A 15,741-nucleotide genomic window follows, 5' to 3' on the forward strand; every position below is an offset into this window, starting at 1 on the left:
GAAGTGGAACTGATGGAAAAATATGACTCCCTTGAAAAATCAAACGTTTTCATACCCCACTGCTCACCATTTATTCTAATTCTGACCTATCTAGTGGTTAAGAAAAATCCATAACATACAGAATCCCGGATTTATTAATAGTGTTGATTAGGAACAATAAATAAATTTGCTTTGAACAGCAAAAAATAAAAATAAAAAAAGCAGAACATACACCTTGAGAGAAGGGCGGAAGTCAGAGGTGGGCAAGCACTAAATGTGGCATTGAAGATACTGGCAGAGCCTGCGCTGGACCGTGAACCTCAGAGGTGAGCATCAAGGCATATTCTGACTTAGAAAGTGGAAGAAATGAAACTGCTTTTGGAGACAGAATAGATGTGGAGGAGGGGAAGCTTGTGGTGACAGCCGTCAGAGCAGCAGAAGAGACAAGCAAGGCAGAGAAGACAGAGAGAAAGCTCAGTGTGCAAAGTGCTTGGCTAGGTCCCAGTGCCTGGTGGTGGTGATGGCAAGAGGCATGTGAAGAAAAGTTAGAAACATGTAAAAGAGGTAAAGGAAATTTTGAAGAGAAATATGGTTTTCCAGCAGTGCCATCTTGTGTAGTATGTCTTATGCTACTTTGCCACGGTTAGACTTTCAAATAATTTTCTATCTAGTGGCTTTTATTTATCTAATCAGCAACTGCCTGATCATACGACACCAGTGTTTACTAAAGACTTATTACATGTGGGTTAATCAGTTCACAGAAGCTACAGGAAAGTGCGCCCATTTCTCCCCAATAATTGAGAAGTGAGGTTGTTTGTTCTTTGGGAGGCGAGCCAGTACAATCCACACGCAACTCACGTGATTAGCCATTGTGAAGTAAAATAGATTGGCCGCCAACACATGAGGAGAACTGGCTTCCTGTGTGACATGCAAACAAAGGCAGAGTGCCCAGGTCAGGGTCAATGCCAGCAAAAGCCCAGTCCACTCACTTCATAACTAGTGCATAAGCATGCTGATTTCACATAGCAGGCTCTGTGAGTGTGGATAATAAGTTTCTACCTTTATGAGATGGATCTATTCACGATTTGTTGAGCCAAGCTCCCGGGCATTCAGGCTGAGAGCCAGGCCCTGAGTCATGGTGAACTCACCTAAGTAAATGCCACCTGGTGGAGACTTACCTACATAACCAGCTGGCTTTCCCCATGCCAAGCCTGCCTCATTTCACTTCATCAAGAGCCCCTGGGCTAGGCACTGGAAATATAGGTGAGAAGATGAAAGTGTTGCAACCCCCAGGAAACTCATGGTCCTCTAGGAAACACAGGTCAGCATACGAACAAAGGCAAGGCCTGGGTACCAAGGAAGCAGGATAGATATGCATCTCATGGGCTGGGGCGTCATGGACAGCATCCTAGAGAAGGTGGCACCTGGGTTGACTACTGAAAGAGGGGCATCCTTCGTCAATAAGATGAATGAAGACATACCAGGCACATAAAATGGGATGAGCAAAGGCAAACAGGCATGAAAGTATCTGGAGTGTTTGCGGAATGACACATGGATTGGGATGGCTGGGCTTTGGGACTTCCCTAGTGGTTCAGTGGTTAAGACTCCGTACGGTCAATGGAAGGGATGTGGTTTCTATTCCTGATTGCAGAACTAAGATTAACATGCTGCTAGTGCAGCCCACCCCCCAAAAAACATAGTAGACCAGGAATGGCTGGGCCTCTGGGGTATACAGATGAATATGGGAGCTGTAAGAAGAGAAGCAGGTAGGGGCCAGATTATTGCAAGAATCATACACCCAGGTGAAGAGTTTAAACTTTATACAGAAAGCTATGAGGAGGCACTGGAGAATTTCATACAGAAGGAAGGTGATTCACCATCTAGTCGGCAAAATAGTATGAGATAAAACATGGACTTAAATAACCAGACAAATTAACACATGATAAAAGCCACACGAGTGGCACAAAGAGATCAAAACAGAGAGAGAACTTTTAATAATAAGGATAATGAGAGGGGAGCCCTTTTAATTAATGCAGATACTGAGTTTGCCGTGACTATTCAATAGAGTAAGACAGCAGGAGATTGGCATTTCACAAGGCATGGACAGAGAGCCCCAGAGTTAAAAAAAAAATTTTGCTTAAAGATGAATAGCAGTATGTAGAGGAGTGTAAGATATGGCTGGAGATAAACTGGGAGCTCTCTGAAAGCTCTAAGGAGTTTGGATTTTAGCTGGCAGGCAATGGAGGATTGTGGCGATCTTAAGTTGGGGTAGGGGAGAAACTATTCAAAGCAGTGATTTCTGACAAGTGGTCTTAGCAGTGATATAGTGGGTGAACTGAAGAGGAGAGAATGACTAGATGTAGGAAGACCACTTAGGAGGCAGTTGCAATAATTCAGGCATGAAGTGCTATGAGTCTGAATTAGAGTAATGGCTGTGAGAATAAAAAGGATGAAAGAACAGGAACTAGGGGGACTCGATAGGAAGGAGATGGCAACGTTAAGCACCAGACTGAAGCTTCCAGGCAGCGGTCACTTGGGAAAGGATGGTCTCATTAAACACAGAAACAGAAACTTAGGGAGGAGGAATTGGATGCTTGTGTTTTGATGAAGACAAGGGAAGAATCTAAGAGGATCTTTGTTTATGGGATATGAAAATGAGAAAACATTTTAAAAGGCTAGAGAGGACAAGAGAGCTATGATGTACTGTGATTCAAAATTAAGGAAGACACTAATTTAAAGATGAAGGGAATAACAAAAAACATCAAAATTACACAAGGGTCAAAGGCAAGGAGAAAGAAGAAAAGGTCACTGGATTTAACAATTAGGTCATCAGGAAACAATAGGAAGATGGCAAATAGTGGAAGAGAAGAGAGTTGATTCAGAAATTGAAGGAGAGAGTGTACATCAATTGTTTTTAGAGAAAAAGTTGGTACTGCAAGGAAAGAGATTAATAGGATATTAGTTTTGGGGGGGGATAAGCGAATGCTTAAAGAAGATTCAATTAAGACCCAAAAGTGTTTATAAGAAAAAAGAGACTAGATGGTAATAAGAAAAAGATTCCAGTTATAAGAACAATGATTGAACTAATGATGGCAAAGGGGGAATGATGAAAAACAGATGGTTCTAAAAGAAGTGAGAGGACATAGTTGTTTACATGCAGAAAGGAAAACTTAATGGAAATAGACTTTCACGTGGATACATTTTAAGAACTAAGTATATTCATGTAAGTAACTTAGAACACTGCTTGGCATGTATTTAGGGTGTAATAAATTCTAGGTATCATAATTGCAATCTTATTGATAGATGGATGTCAAATCTCATGCAAAGCTATAGTTTTAATACAATCAACAAATTCTGTACTTGAATAATATGAGGTTAAATTATCCTCATTTTCAGTTTAGTAGTATTACGAAGGATTTTTTTAAATTCCTAATAGGAATATTTCATATGAGAAAAGAAATAAAAATATATCCTATTGACTCTGAAATAATTCCCCTGATCTGAGGTGTTAGTCTGTAAATTTTTTTAATACTGGACATGCTTGAATAAGAGTGTTTACTAATGCCATTTTTCTGCTGTAACAATTATTTCTTTTTTATGGTTTCTTGGAAAGCAACAGATTGCCACTGAGATATATTTGAAACTAGGAAACCAGAAGGGAAAGAGACACGTTACCCCAATGTTCATTGCAGCACTGTTTATAATAGCCAGGACATGGAAGCAACCTAGATGCCCATCAGCAGATGAATGGATAAGAAAGCTGTGGTACATATACACAATGGAGTATTACTCAGCCATTAAAAAGAATACATTTGAATCAGTTCTAAGGAGGTGGATGAAACTGGAGCCTATTATACAGAGTGAAGTAAGCCAGAAGGAAAAACACCAATACAGTATACTAACGCATATATATGGAATTTAGAAAGATGGTAACAATAACCCTGTGTACGAGACAGCAAAAGAGACAGTGATGTATAGAACAGTCTCCCTGTGGGAGAGGGAGAGGGTGGGAAGATTTGGGAGAATGGCATTGAAACATGTAAAATATCATGTACGGAACGAGATGCCAGTCCAGGTTCGATGCTCGATACTGGATGCTTGGGGCTAGTGCACTGGGATGACCCAGAGGGATGGTAAAGGAGGGAGGAGGGTTCAGGATGGGGAACACATGTATACCTGTGGTGGATTCATTTTGATATTTGGCAAAACTAATACAATTATGTAAAGTTTAAAAATTAAATAAAATTAAAAAAAAAAAAGAAACTATGAGTACAATTGAGAACTTCATGTGTGTTGGCCTTGATTTAAAAAAACTATTAGGGAAAAAAAAAATGAAAACGCTGGACACCCAGTAGGAAGACAAAATGTAGAGCAATATAAAGACTGACTGGTTTCTGCTATTCATCAGTCTTTTTTATTACAGTAAAATACCAGAATATATTAAATGTGAATAACCCATAGATGTTGGACATCTGTTAACGTCCTCTTTTTCCTGTCTATTCAAATGATTTGAATTTAGAAAATAATTGCAATATATATCATATATAGGGCTTCCTTGGTGGCTCAGGAATAAGGAATCTGCCTGCAATGCAGGAGCTGCAGGAGATGTGAGTCGTTTCCTAGGTCAGGAGGATTCCCTGGAGGAGAGCATGGCAACCCACTCCAGTATTCTTGCCTGGAAAATTTCATGGACAGAGGGGACTGGCAGGCTACAGTCCACAGGTTGCACAGAGTTGGACATTACTGAAGAGGCTTTAACACCCACACACGCATATTATATATATAATATGCATATGCACATGCTCAGCCATGTCCAGCTCTTGCCTCAAAAAAATCTTACTTTTTTTGAAAATCAGTTTTTTTTTTTTAAAAAGAGAATTTTTTTTTCCAGGAAGTCAGGGAGGTCTGCAGCAAATAAAAGGTTTTTTGTTTCTTTATTCAACCACAGTTGGTTGCCAGCTGCCATGAGGATTTGCTGCCTCTGGGACAATGACCCTACCCACGTTCGTGGAGCTTCCCCAGGAGCTGGCAGCTCAGCCTCCCACTCCCCGCGAGGCTTGTTATCATGCTCCTGTGTGTGTCTGGGTCTTCTGTAATGTGGACCTGCTGTCCACTAGGTGACAAACCAAAACCTTCACAAATGCACACTAGGGCTTGCAAATTAAAATTTCATCCTGGTCTTACACATAGCAAAGTTATTTTTAAATCTAAGTGACACATGCTGGACAACAAACCCCAGGTTCTAGCTTTCATTCTACTTTTGCAGTTAAACACATGTGGCCAAAATTTCAAGGTGGCCAGGGCTCCAAGATCAAATCCATTTTCAATCAAATGGATTTCATCACTTACCATGTCAAATGTAAAAAGGGCACAGAAGGAAAAGGAGATTAATACAAGCTTTCCTGTAGCTTTTAATACTCATTTAGGAATGATCCCTAATGATGAACAGCTATGGCCACCAACTCTATCTCCCACCAGCCTCTCTATCACACCTCCAGTGCTGAAATCCCTGCAGGATTCTTTCCTCCCTACTCTGGGAGCTTTCCTTGCAAAATCATACCCAGCTTTCCCTACAACTTCTAGCTCAGGTCCAGCCTAAAAAAATGGAGACTCTGCCCCTGGGGTGCTATGCCTGGAAGAACTGTCCCCATCTGTCCATAGGGAAAAAGGAAAAGTTCTGTTCTCTGTATAATGTAGTAGGTAAAAGTGACGGGTTATAGTGGTACTGTGGGAAATCTTTTATTCATGTGCATTCAGAGCTATAATATAAACCAGTATCCAAACAGGATTTATGACAGAACAGGGTTTCTCAGTCTTAATACTATTGACATTTGTGCTGTGTTCAGTTGTGCCCAACTCTTTGCGACCACATGGATTGGAGCCATCAGGCTCCTCTGTCCATGGAATTTTCCAGGCAAGAAAGAATACTGGATTGGGTTGCCATTTCCTCTTCTAGAGGATCTTCCTGACCCAGGGATCGAACCCACTTCTGCTGCATCTTCTGCACTGGCAGATGGATTGTTTACCACTGTACATTGGCACAGGGGGCCGGAAAATTCTTTGCTGTGGGGACTGTCTTGCGCATTGCAGGATACTTAGTAGCATCTCTGGTCCCTACCCTCTAAATGCCAGTAGGACTCTTCCCAGAGTCATGGCCACCAGAAATGTCTCCAGACATTGCCAAGCATCCTCAGGCCAGGGGGACAGGTGAGAGCATTAACTCCAGTTGATAAACACATAAGAGAGAAGATTTATTTTTTAAGAAATTGCCTCAGAAGACAATATGCATAAAGAAAATCTAAGCACTCTTAGGGGAAAGGCAATGTGGTAGGCAGAATTATAACAATCTCTAAATTTTGGCTAGGAAATAAATAATTTGTAGAGATTAATCCTTTAATTAGGAGGTGATAAAATTTAGAAGGCTGGAACATAGGCCTTGAATCAGAGATCTAAATTGATTTACTAGCTGTGATCTTACTGAATGGCTCTGTCCTTCAGTGTTTCTACCTATAATATGAGGATAGTTAGTATCATTTTTCTATCCTTGAACATGCCTCAAGGCCTTCATTTATGCAGTTCCCTGAGTCTAGATGGCTTTTTCTTCCTCTTGGCCTGACTGGCCCCCTTTATCCTCCAAATCTCAGTGTAAATAATCCCTCCTCAGAAGGGCTTCTCTGATTGTCAACAGCCAGGCTCTCTTGTGATTACCTATCATAGCACCATACATAGTTCCATATTTTGCAACTTTGCTTCCCTCACTATTTTATAAATTCCATAATGTCCAGGATTATCTTTTATTCAATGGCTGGCCCATAATAGAGACTCAACAAATGTTGTTGTATGGATAAATGAATGAATACACAAGGTTTTCATAATTATTAATATATCACTGTCATCACTGAGGATCTGTACTGATTTGGCTTAATTTCTAATTTACAAAAATACTTCATTGTGTTAAATGTTAAGGTCAAAATATCACATTTAGTGAGAATATGTGAAACAATGACACCAGAATACCTGGCTGAGCATCTACAACAAGGCCTGGGGAACTGACAAAAGCCTGAAATTCGCAGACTTGCACAGAGCTGGACAGCCACATCCTGGGATGTGTGCGCCCATGTATGACCTGGAGGACCTCATTCTTGGCAAGTGGGCTCCCACGGCTCTCACACTGCACCTTAGAGCTTCTGGATGCTGAGTGGTGGACAAGCACCACTGATGCTCAGCTGCTGTGCTGGGTCAGCCTCCCTTATAAACTCTGGCAGGAGGAACACCAGTTTCTTTGTTGGTTTACTGACAAACCAATATTTTCCTCTTAAAATCAAACCACTGTTTCAGTATATTTGTTTTTTAAAAAAGGAAAAAAAAATTTTTTTTTCCTTTTCATAAAGGGAATTAACCTTGAATACTCACTGGAAGGACTGATACTGAAACTGAAGTTCTAATAATTAGGCTATCTGATGCAAACAGCCCAATCATTGGAAAAGACCCTGATGCTGGGAAAGATTGAAGGCAGAAGGAGAAGAGGGCAACAAAGGATGAGATGGTTGGATGGCATCACATTCTATGGACATGAACTTGGGCAAACTCTGAGAAATGGTGAGGGATAGAGAGATGTGGCCTGCTGCAGTCCATGAGGTCACAAAGAGCTGGACACGACTTGGCAACTGAATAGCAACAGTAACAAGGCAGGAATACTACTGGCATTTAGAGGGGAGGGACCAGAGATGCTACTAAGTATCCTGCAATGCGCAAGACAGTCCCCACAGCAAAGAATTTTCCAGCCCCCTGTGCCAATGTACAGTGGTAAACAATCCATCTGCCAGTGCAGAAGATGCAGCAGAAGTGGGTTCGATCCCTGGGTCAGGAAGATCCTCTAGAAGAGGAAATGGCAACCCAATCCAGTATTCTTTCTTGCCTGGCCACTCTACTTGAGATCATGTTGTTAAAATACTTTTGCTAACAAGAAAGTAAATTTTTTAACATACTTGTTTTCATATTCGGTCAAGGAGAAAGAATGTTGAATTGAAGAAGTAACAAGTACTTAAGACAATAAATTGATGTTCAAGGTAGCCGAAAGATCCCAAGAGCGATTTAAATTTAGCCAGCTACTTAAACTAGGTCTACATCTTTGAAATAGCTGTCTGTGATTTTTTTGAATCATGGATAATGGCAAGAGAAGAGAAACATCTACAGACCTGAACTTGAGATTATGATAAACTCTGCAAACTATGACAAATAAGATTAATGCTGATTCCCCCAGATAAGGGATGTCATTTAAAGGATAATGTGGGAAGGAGTCAGGATCAAAAGAAAGACAATATGGGTTCTGACTAACCTCAAATTGAGAATACTGGCAGATTTTACGTATCCAGGCTTTGGCAAGGAGGCATTAAGAAGTAGCCTCATGTCATATATTTTTTTTTAAAGACAGAGGAACATGGGCTAAATGGTAGTTTATTTAAGACAGATTTCTTTGTGGGTGAATGATGCACAAAACGTGCCTACAACAATCTGAAAGTTTGTTTTCAGTGGCTGCACGCCAAGGACTCTGTTCTTAGCATTGTCTCCATGTAACATTTCTAGCACCTTTTGTGAAAATCTTCTAGAGGCTGGCAAAATTTATTCTGTTAAGAGCCACAAGACAAATATTTTAGGCCTTGTGTGTTACATATAGTCTCCAATGCATCTTTTTCTTTAAAGGAAAAAAAACACTTTAATGCAAATAAGTTTAACAAAAGCTACATATTAAATATGAAACTTTAAGACTGTCCTTAAAAATACTCATTCTCTTTTTGCTGAGTTAACTTTCCCTCTTATTTTATTTATATGCCATTCTAAAGACACATAACAATATTTGAGACTATAAATAAAGTCAATGAATTCAGTTGCAAACATTCTTAGCCTGAGAGCTGTACAGAAACAAGTGACATTTGACATGTTTTTTTCTCAGATTTCCCCATGGGCCAAGTTTGCTAACCCCTGTTTTAGAGCTTATCAGACTTGACGATGACATGAGAGAGAATGAATATACTGCTTAACAGAATCAGGATTCATTAGGACACCATGAGCTCATGGCACGTGAGCACTGGAAGGGACCTGAAACCTAGAGACCATCTGGTCAAGACGCCCCTCCTCTATTCACAGGGAAAACTGGGACAGCCTGGGGCTATGGGTTGGCAGAAATATATAAATATAAATGCATGGTTTTATACTTGAAATCCCAAACTCCCAATTACGTGACCACAGAATAGGCATTTATGGCTTGATAGCTGAACCACTGAAGAACAGCATTTTAACTGAGAGTCAGTCAAATATGGGTCAAGAGTGTGGTGTGACTGCAAATTGCACTATCCTGAAAATGATCACCCCATTCAACCTCTTGCCTTGGAGTGTTACATGACGAGTCATGGCCATAATACATAGGCAAGAATGAAGAGATTGGAGGTGTACAAGCCTGAGGAGGCATGTAATGGGATTTCAGAAACTGCAGAGCACAGTAAAGCTACACAAAGAGAGAACAAACTGGTTTGTGGTTTATAGGCCTGAACTGGGTACCCAGGAGGTCAGGGAGAAAAGAAGTCCGGGTGGTCTCTGCTCACAGTGCTTAGAGCTGCTGGCACATGGGAATGGAACATACACGTGCGTGCTTGCTCAGCCATGTCTGACTCTTTACGACACTATGGACTGTAGCCCACCAGGCTTCTGTGTTCATGGGATTTTCCAGGCACAAATACTAGAGTGAGTTGACATGCTTTCCTCCAGGGGATCTTCCCAACCCAGGGACCTGCCCTCCTTCAGGGGATCTTCCCATCCCAGGGATCAAACCTGCATCTCCTGTATCTCCTGCACTGGCAGGCGGATTCTTTACGACTGAGCCACCTTCAAAGCACAATGGAACATATGAATGTGTTTAACTCGCCCTTTAGGTCATAGAGAATGAAACATTCAGTCAGTAGAAGGGATTGTTCGTTTTTGTTGGGCTTCAAGCAATAGTGTGACCTTATATGGTAAGAAGCAACTTGGGGAAAAATCCTCTATTGTTATGACTAAACAATGTCCTTCTGGATGGAAGGGAGGAAATCCATCCTTATGCTGTGTTTAACTCTTGCTTCCCTCACTTTCTCTGAGTCCAATTTTACCTTTTGTATATATCACAGAGATTAAATCCATTCCTTTTTTATATATAGAACTCTTGAAATATCTAAACACTTCCTAAATCTCTGCTGCTTCTGGAAATAGATCACTAATTCCTTCTACAATTCATTAAATTTCACATATGCCCTAGTTTCCAAATTCCTGCCACATCCTAAGAGGACAATGTACAGTTTAAAAAAATTTTTGTATGTATGGTTACATTTGTTCCTTGCAGGCAAGAAAATATCATAAGCCCTATCTATCTATCTATCTATATATCTATCTATTACCTCCTTATCTCCCTGCCTGCCTCCCTTCCTTCCTTCCTCTCTGTTAGGACAAGCCATCTGAACAAAATCTAGGAAATTTACATAATATATACAAGACCTAAATCTAGAAAGCGACAGGTCAGGAATTATAACCAAGCCTTTTGAGTTCTAAACCCATGCTTTTCCATTCTTTGTTAATGGATGGATTCTTTTGTTAAAAGTAATACACTCTTAGTGAAAGGCTAAACAGTGGAAAGGGTCTTGCTTAGTGCAGTGTGGTTTTGCAATATAGTAACAGCATTTTTAGCAGTATGTACCACAGAGTAAATCTGAAAAATTCTCATGATTAGAAATTATATAAAGAACAGGGTGAGAATACAAAATGTTGGATATGAGAATCCTTTCTCTAGTTTGAAACTTTTAGGTTCTTTTACCCTCCATTCTATTTCAACTCACCATGAAATTTTCAGAGCAACTTTCTAACTTCAGGGGAATCTTCCCAATCCTGGGGTTGAACCCTGGTCTCCTGCATTGCAGGTGGATTCTTTATCGAATGAGCCATCAGGGAAGCCTCAAGCTGTAATAACTTTAATCAACTAAACATAACTTCAGAATCATTGAGTTCATGCTGTCCTGGAGCCCCTTTTACAAACCTGTATTTGAAGCTGGTATTGTAGGTGAGCAGTTGTCCTTTTCGCACGTACTCAGGATTGAAGTTAAAGTCATCGTAGGAACTGCATTGCTACCTGAGAACACATAGCAGAGACAGGGTAAAGAGGTGAATATACAAGTGACAAGAAGTGAGCATAAATTACAAAGGCACACACATAAAAGGCACTATTACTCCAAATTAGCTGCCTTCCTAAAGGTTTTGGTTAAGTTAGTGTGGAACTCTGAATACAGTTTTGCCTACTGAAGCAATTTTATAAATAGAGAATAGGTTCTTGGACCAACCCACTAAAAGCCTTTTCTGTCTTTTTAAAGTGGCTGAGATAAAGTATTAATAATTCTGTAGGCGCTAACCACCCTGTATAACAAGTTTCCCATGGCCAAATGCATTCAGGGCTGTGACTTGGAAATGCCAGCAACACGGTCCCCCAGGGTCGTTGGCACCCCCATGAGCTCTCAGCCACTGATGCCCATGGCTGGAGGTGGCAGCTCTAACTGTAAAATGTGGGCTCCTGGGCACAGGGCATAAAGTATCTCAAGGAAGCGAGAATCATCTGCCAGATCCCTTTCCGGATCTTCCTTTTTGTCCTTAGTCCCCAAGGATCCATCTGCTTGCTGGCTTACCACCTACCTCCCTGGCCCAGATGTAACAGAAAATAGCAACCTTCTTCTCCACATAAAAAAGTTTCACATAGTTTGCTGTTAGTAACAAAGTGAAGAGGTTCATTCCTCTCAAACCCATTTATTTTCCTTGATGAAGCCATCAAGGAAAGTCCAGAAGATACAGGGAGAGGATTTGGTTCACTTTTTTTTTTTTTTCCCCTTTAAGCACATTTCGTTTATTGTCTTCTTGGTTGTTTAACCATTAAGTTGTATCTAACTCTTTGTGACCCCATGGACTGTAGCCTGCCAGGCTCCTCTGTCCAGGGGATTTCCCAGGCAAGAATGCTGGAGTGGGCTGCCATTTCCTCTTCCATCCGTTCATTTTCATACACTGAAAAAACATTCAAGTGCATTTCAGGGCAGCACCCCCGCAAGGTTAGCCTGGTTGTTTAATGAGGAGAGGGTGGAAATGGAGAATGGTGGCTGGAGTTCGGTCATGTGATGAGGAGAGGGACTAGGCCTGGGTTTGCTGCTGACACAAGCCCTGGAGATGAGAGCGCTGGGGTCTATGAGGAAGGAGGTCGCCGATTTCACCTCTGTCTCTCCCCGCACCCTGACTGGGGCAGCTTGGCAGGTATATCACTGGTGTAGTGTGAGTCAGGTGGTCAGAGAAAGAGAGGTGAGGTTCCTGAGTGTCCCTTATAGCCATTCCCTTAAATTAGTAAATATTTACTCACTTTGTGCTAGGCTCTGAGGGCTCAGAGTTGGGGCCTTGAAGAACCCACATTAGGGAACACAGAGACATACAGACATAGTTATAGCTGAATAAAGGAAGTGAAGTACAGGTGAAGTGAAGGAGTACATCAGGAGAGGGAGAAGGGAATTCTAAAAAGGAAAATACAAAGCTTTTCAGAAAAAGATCCATCTCGAGGAGATAGGATTTACATAGGTAGAGAGCAAAGGTTGCAGTTCCGGGAACCAGCTGTTATGAAAAGGGGCACCGCAAAGGCACAGACGAGGCAGAGCTTCCAGGCTAAGGATTTTAAACAAAGCATTCCACAGCCAGCCCAGGATCCAGCAAGGTTCTGAATGCATAAGACACAGAACCAGAGCCATGGCTGCAATGAATGACATGGACGAGCAGAAGAGAGGATGCCATCTGAAGCCATCTGGGAAGTTTCTACAGTTTTCTGGGAAGAGGAAAGGAGGTTGAGAGATAGGAGGCCAGTGCTGAGGAGAGGGAAGAGGGATAGCAGGGGAGACTCCGGACCCTCCACCTGGCAACACCACTTTCTCTCCAACTCCTTGGGCTCACCTAACATGTGGATTCCCCTGAACACTGTCAGATGGAGCCTCCTGCACCTAGAGAGTCAGATTCTACTGGTGCCAAAGGTGGGATCTGCATTGTGCTGAATTCCCAAGGCCATTGGCAAATTATCGGTCCCCTGTTCTCCCACGTGCCTGTGATGCTCCTGTCATTCACTCTAGAATCTCAACCTCCTCTTTGCTCCCTGACTCTTCACATTCCCTGAAGGGTTGTGTATTTATATACTCCCAATTTCACTTGCTCTCCAGATGTGTATCTTTGACAATTTCACTCAACTCTGGGAGAAAATAGTGTTTAATAACTGAAAGATAAACTTTATGCTATGTATCAACAGCCATAATATACAGAATTAGAAATTAAGCCAAAGCTCCATTATTTCGGCCACCTGATGCGAAGAACTGACTCATTGGAAAAGACCCTGGTGCTGGGAAAGATTATGGGCAGGAGAAGGGGGAGACAGAGGATAAGATGGTTGGATGTCATCACCAACTCAATGGACATGATTTTGAGCAAACTTTGGGAGTTAGTGAAGGACAGGGAAGCCTGGCGTGCTGCAGTCCATGGGGTCGCAAAGAGTTGGACATGACAGAGTGACTGAACAATGAACAACAACGTAAATATGAGTGATTTTCCAAGGAAATGGTATCACATACACACACTCTCTATGAAACAAAAAGCTCTCAGTCTTTGAAGAATCAAAAGTTTAACTTAGTTAGCTGGTTTTGAGTGCTAGATTTGTATAGCATTTACAAATGCTTTATTTAACAGTTTTCATATAAACATATAATTATTTTTAGTGATGATCTTGACATTTTAGTTTCAGTCTACTTATTTTGTAAAAAAAAAAAGACATAAAAGACTTTAAAATATAATATTTCTAAGGAAAATATATCCATAATATAATGACACTAACCTACTTTTTTTTTTTTATTTTTTTTTCTTATTTTTTTTTTAATTTTTAAAAAAATTTTTTTATTCCTTTATTTCTCATGTGTTCCCCATCCTGAACCCTCCTCCCTCCTCCCTCCCCATACCATCCCTCTGGGTCGTCCCAGTGCACCAGCCCCAAGCATCCAGCATCGTGCATTGAACCTGGACTGGCATCTCGTTTCATACATGACATTTCACATGTTTCAATGCCATTCTCCCAAATCTTCCCACCCTCTCCCTCTCCCACAGAGTCCATAAGCCTGTTCTATACATCAGTGTCTCTTTTGCTGTCTCGTATACAGGGTTATCGTTACCATCTTTCTAAATTCCATATATATGCGTTAGTATACTGTATTGGTGTTTTTCCTTCTGGCTTACTTCACTCTGTATAATAGGCTCCAGTTTCATCCACCTCATTAGAACTGATTCAAATGTTTTCTTTTTAATGGCTGAGTAATACTCCATTGTGTATATGTACCACAACTTTCTTATCCATTCATCTGCTGATGGACATCTAGGTTGCTTCCATGTCCTGGCTATTATAAACAGTGCTGCGATGAACATTGGGGTACACGTGTCTCTTTCCCTTCTGGTTTCCTCAGTGTGTATGCCCAGCAGTGGGACTGCTGGATCATAAGGCAGTTCTATTTCCAGTTTTTTAAGGAATCTCCACACTGTTCTCCATAGTGGCTGTACTAGTTTGCATTCCCACCAACAGTGTAAGAGGGTTCCCTTTTCTCCACACCCTCTCCAGCATTTATTATTTGTAGACTTTTGGATCGCAGCCATTCTGACTGGTGTGAAATGGTATCTCATAGTGGTTTTGATTTGCATTTCTCTGATAATGAGTGATGTTGAGCATCTTTTCATGTGTTTGTTAGCCATCTGTATGTCTTCTTTGGAGAAATGTCTATTTAGATCTTTGGCCCATTTTTTGATTGGGTCATTTATTTTTCTGGAGTTGAGCTGTAGGAGTTGTTTGTATATTTTTGAGATTAGTTGTTTGTCGGTTGCTTCATTTGCTATTATTTTCTCCCATTCTGAAGGCTGTCTTTTCACCTTGCTAATAGTTTCCTTTGATGTGCAGAAGCTTTTAAGTTTAATTAGGTCCCATTTGTTTATTTTTGCTTTTATTTCCAATATTCTGGGAGGTGGGTCATAGAGGATCCTGCTGTGATGTATGTCAGAGAGTGTTTTGCCTATGTTCTCCTCTAGGAGTTTTATAGTTTCTGGTCTTACGTTGAGATCTTTAATCCATTTTGAGTTTATTTTTGTATATGGTGTTAGAAAGTGTTCTAGTTTCATTCTTTTACAAGTGGTTGACCAAATTTCCCAGCACCACTTGTTAAAGAGATTGTCTTTAATCCATTGTATATTCTTGCCTCCTTTGTCAAAGATAAGGTGTCCATATGTGCGTGGATTTATCTCTGGGCTTTCTATTTTGTTCCATTGATCTATATTTCTGTCTTTGTGCCAGTACCATACTGTCTTGATAACTGTGGCTTTGTAGTAGAGCCTGAAGTCAGGTAGGTTGATTCCTCCAGTTCCATTTTTCTTTCTCAAGACACTAACCTACTTTTAAAACAACACAATTAAAATTATTTACTACAAGATTCATAAAACAATAATGACTATATACATTTGAATCCAGAAATTATGATGCCCAAGGGTCAGGCTTCCTGGACTTCCCTGGTGGCTCAGAGGTTAAAGCATCTGCCTGCAAAGCGGGAGACCTGGGTTCGATCCCTCGGTTGGGAAGATCCCCTGGAGAAGGAAATGGCTACCCACTCAAGTATTCTTGCCTGGAGAATCCCATGGACAGAGGAG

General features: G+C 41.0%; 1 protein-coding gene across 1 annotated transcript in view; it reads right to left on the reverse strand.

Annotated features, from left to right (window-relative positions):
- ITPR2 (inositol 1,4,5-trisphosphate receptor type 2) overlaps positions 1–15,741 on the reverse strand; it is a 589,478-nt gene that overhangs the window by 82,277 nt on the left and 491,460 nt on the right. The window contains exon 52 of the mRNA XM_027541575.1: positions 11,039–11,131. Coding sequence (XP_027397376.1) covers positions 11,039–11,131 — 93 coding nt within the window. The remainder of the gene's footprint in view (positions 1–11,038; positions 11,132–15,741) is intronic.

The sequence above is a fragment of the Bos indicus x Bos taurus genome, chromosome 5 (genome assembly GCF_003369695.1).
Source record: "Bos indicus x Bos taurus breed Angus x Brahman F1 hybrid chromosome 5, Bos_hybrid_MaternalHap_v2.0, whole genome shotgun sequence".
NCBI classification, from domain to species: domain Eukaryota; kingdom Metazoa; phylum Chordata; class Mammalia; order Artiodactyla; family Bovidae; genus Bos; species Bos indicus x Bos taurus.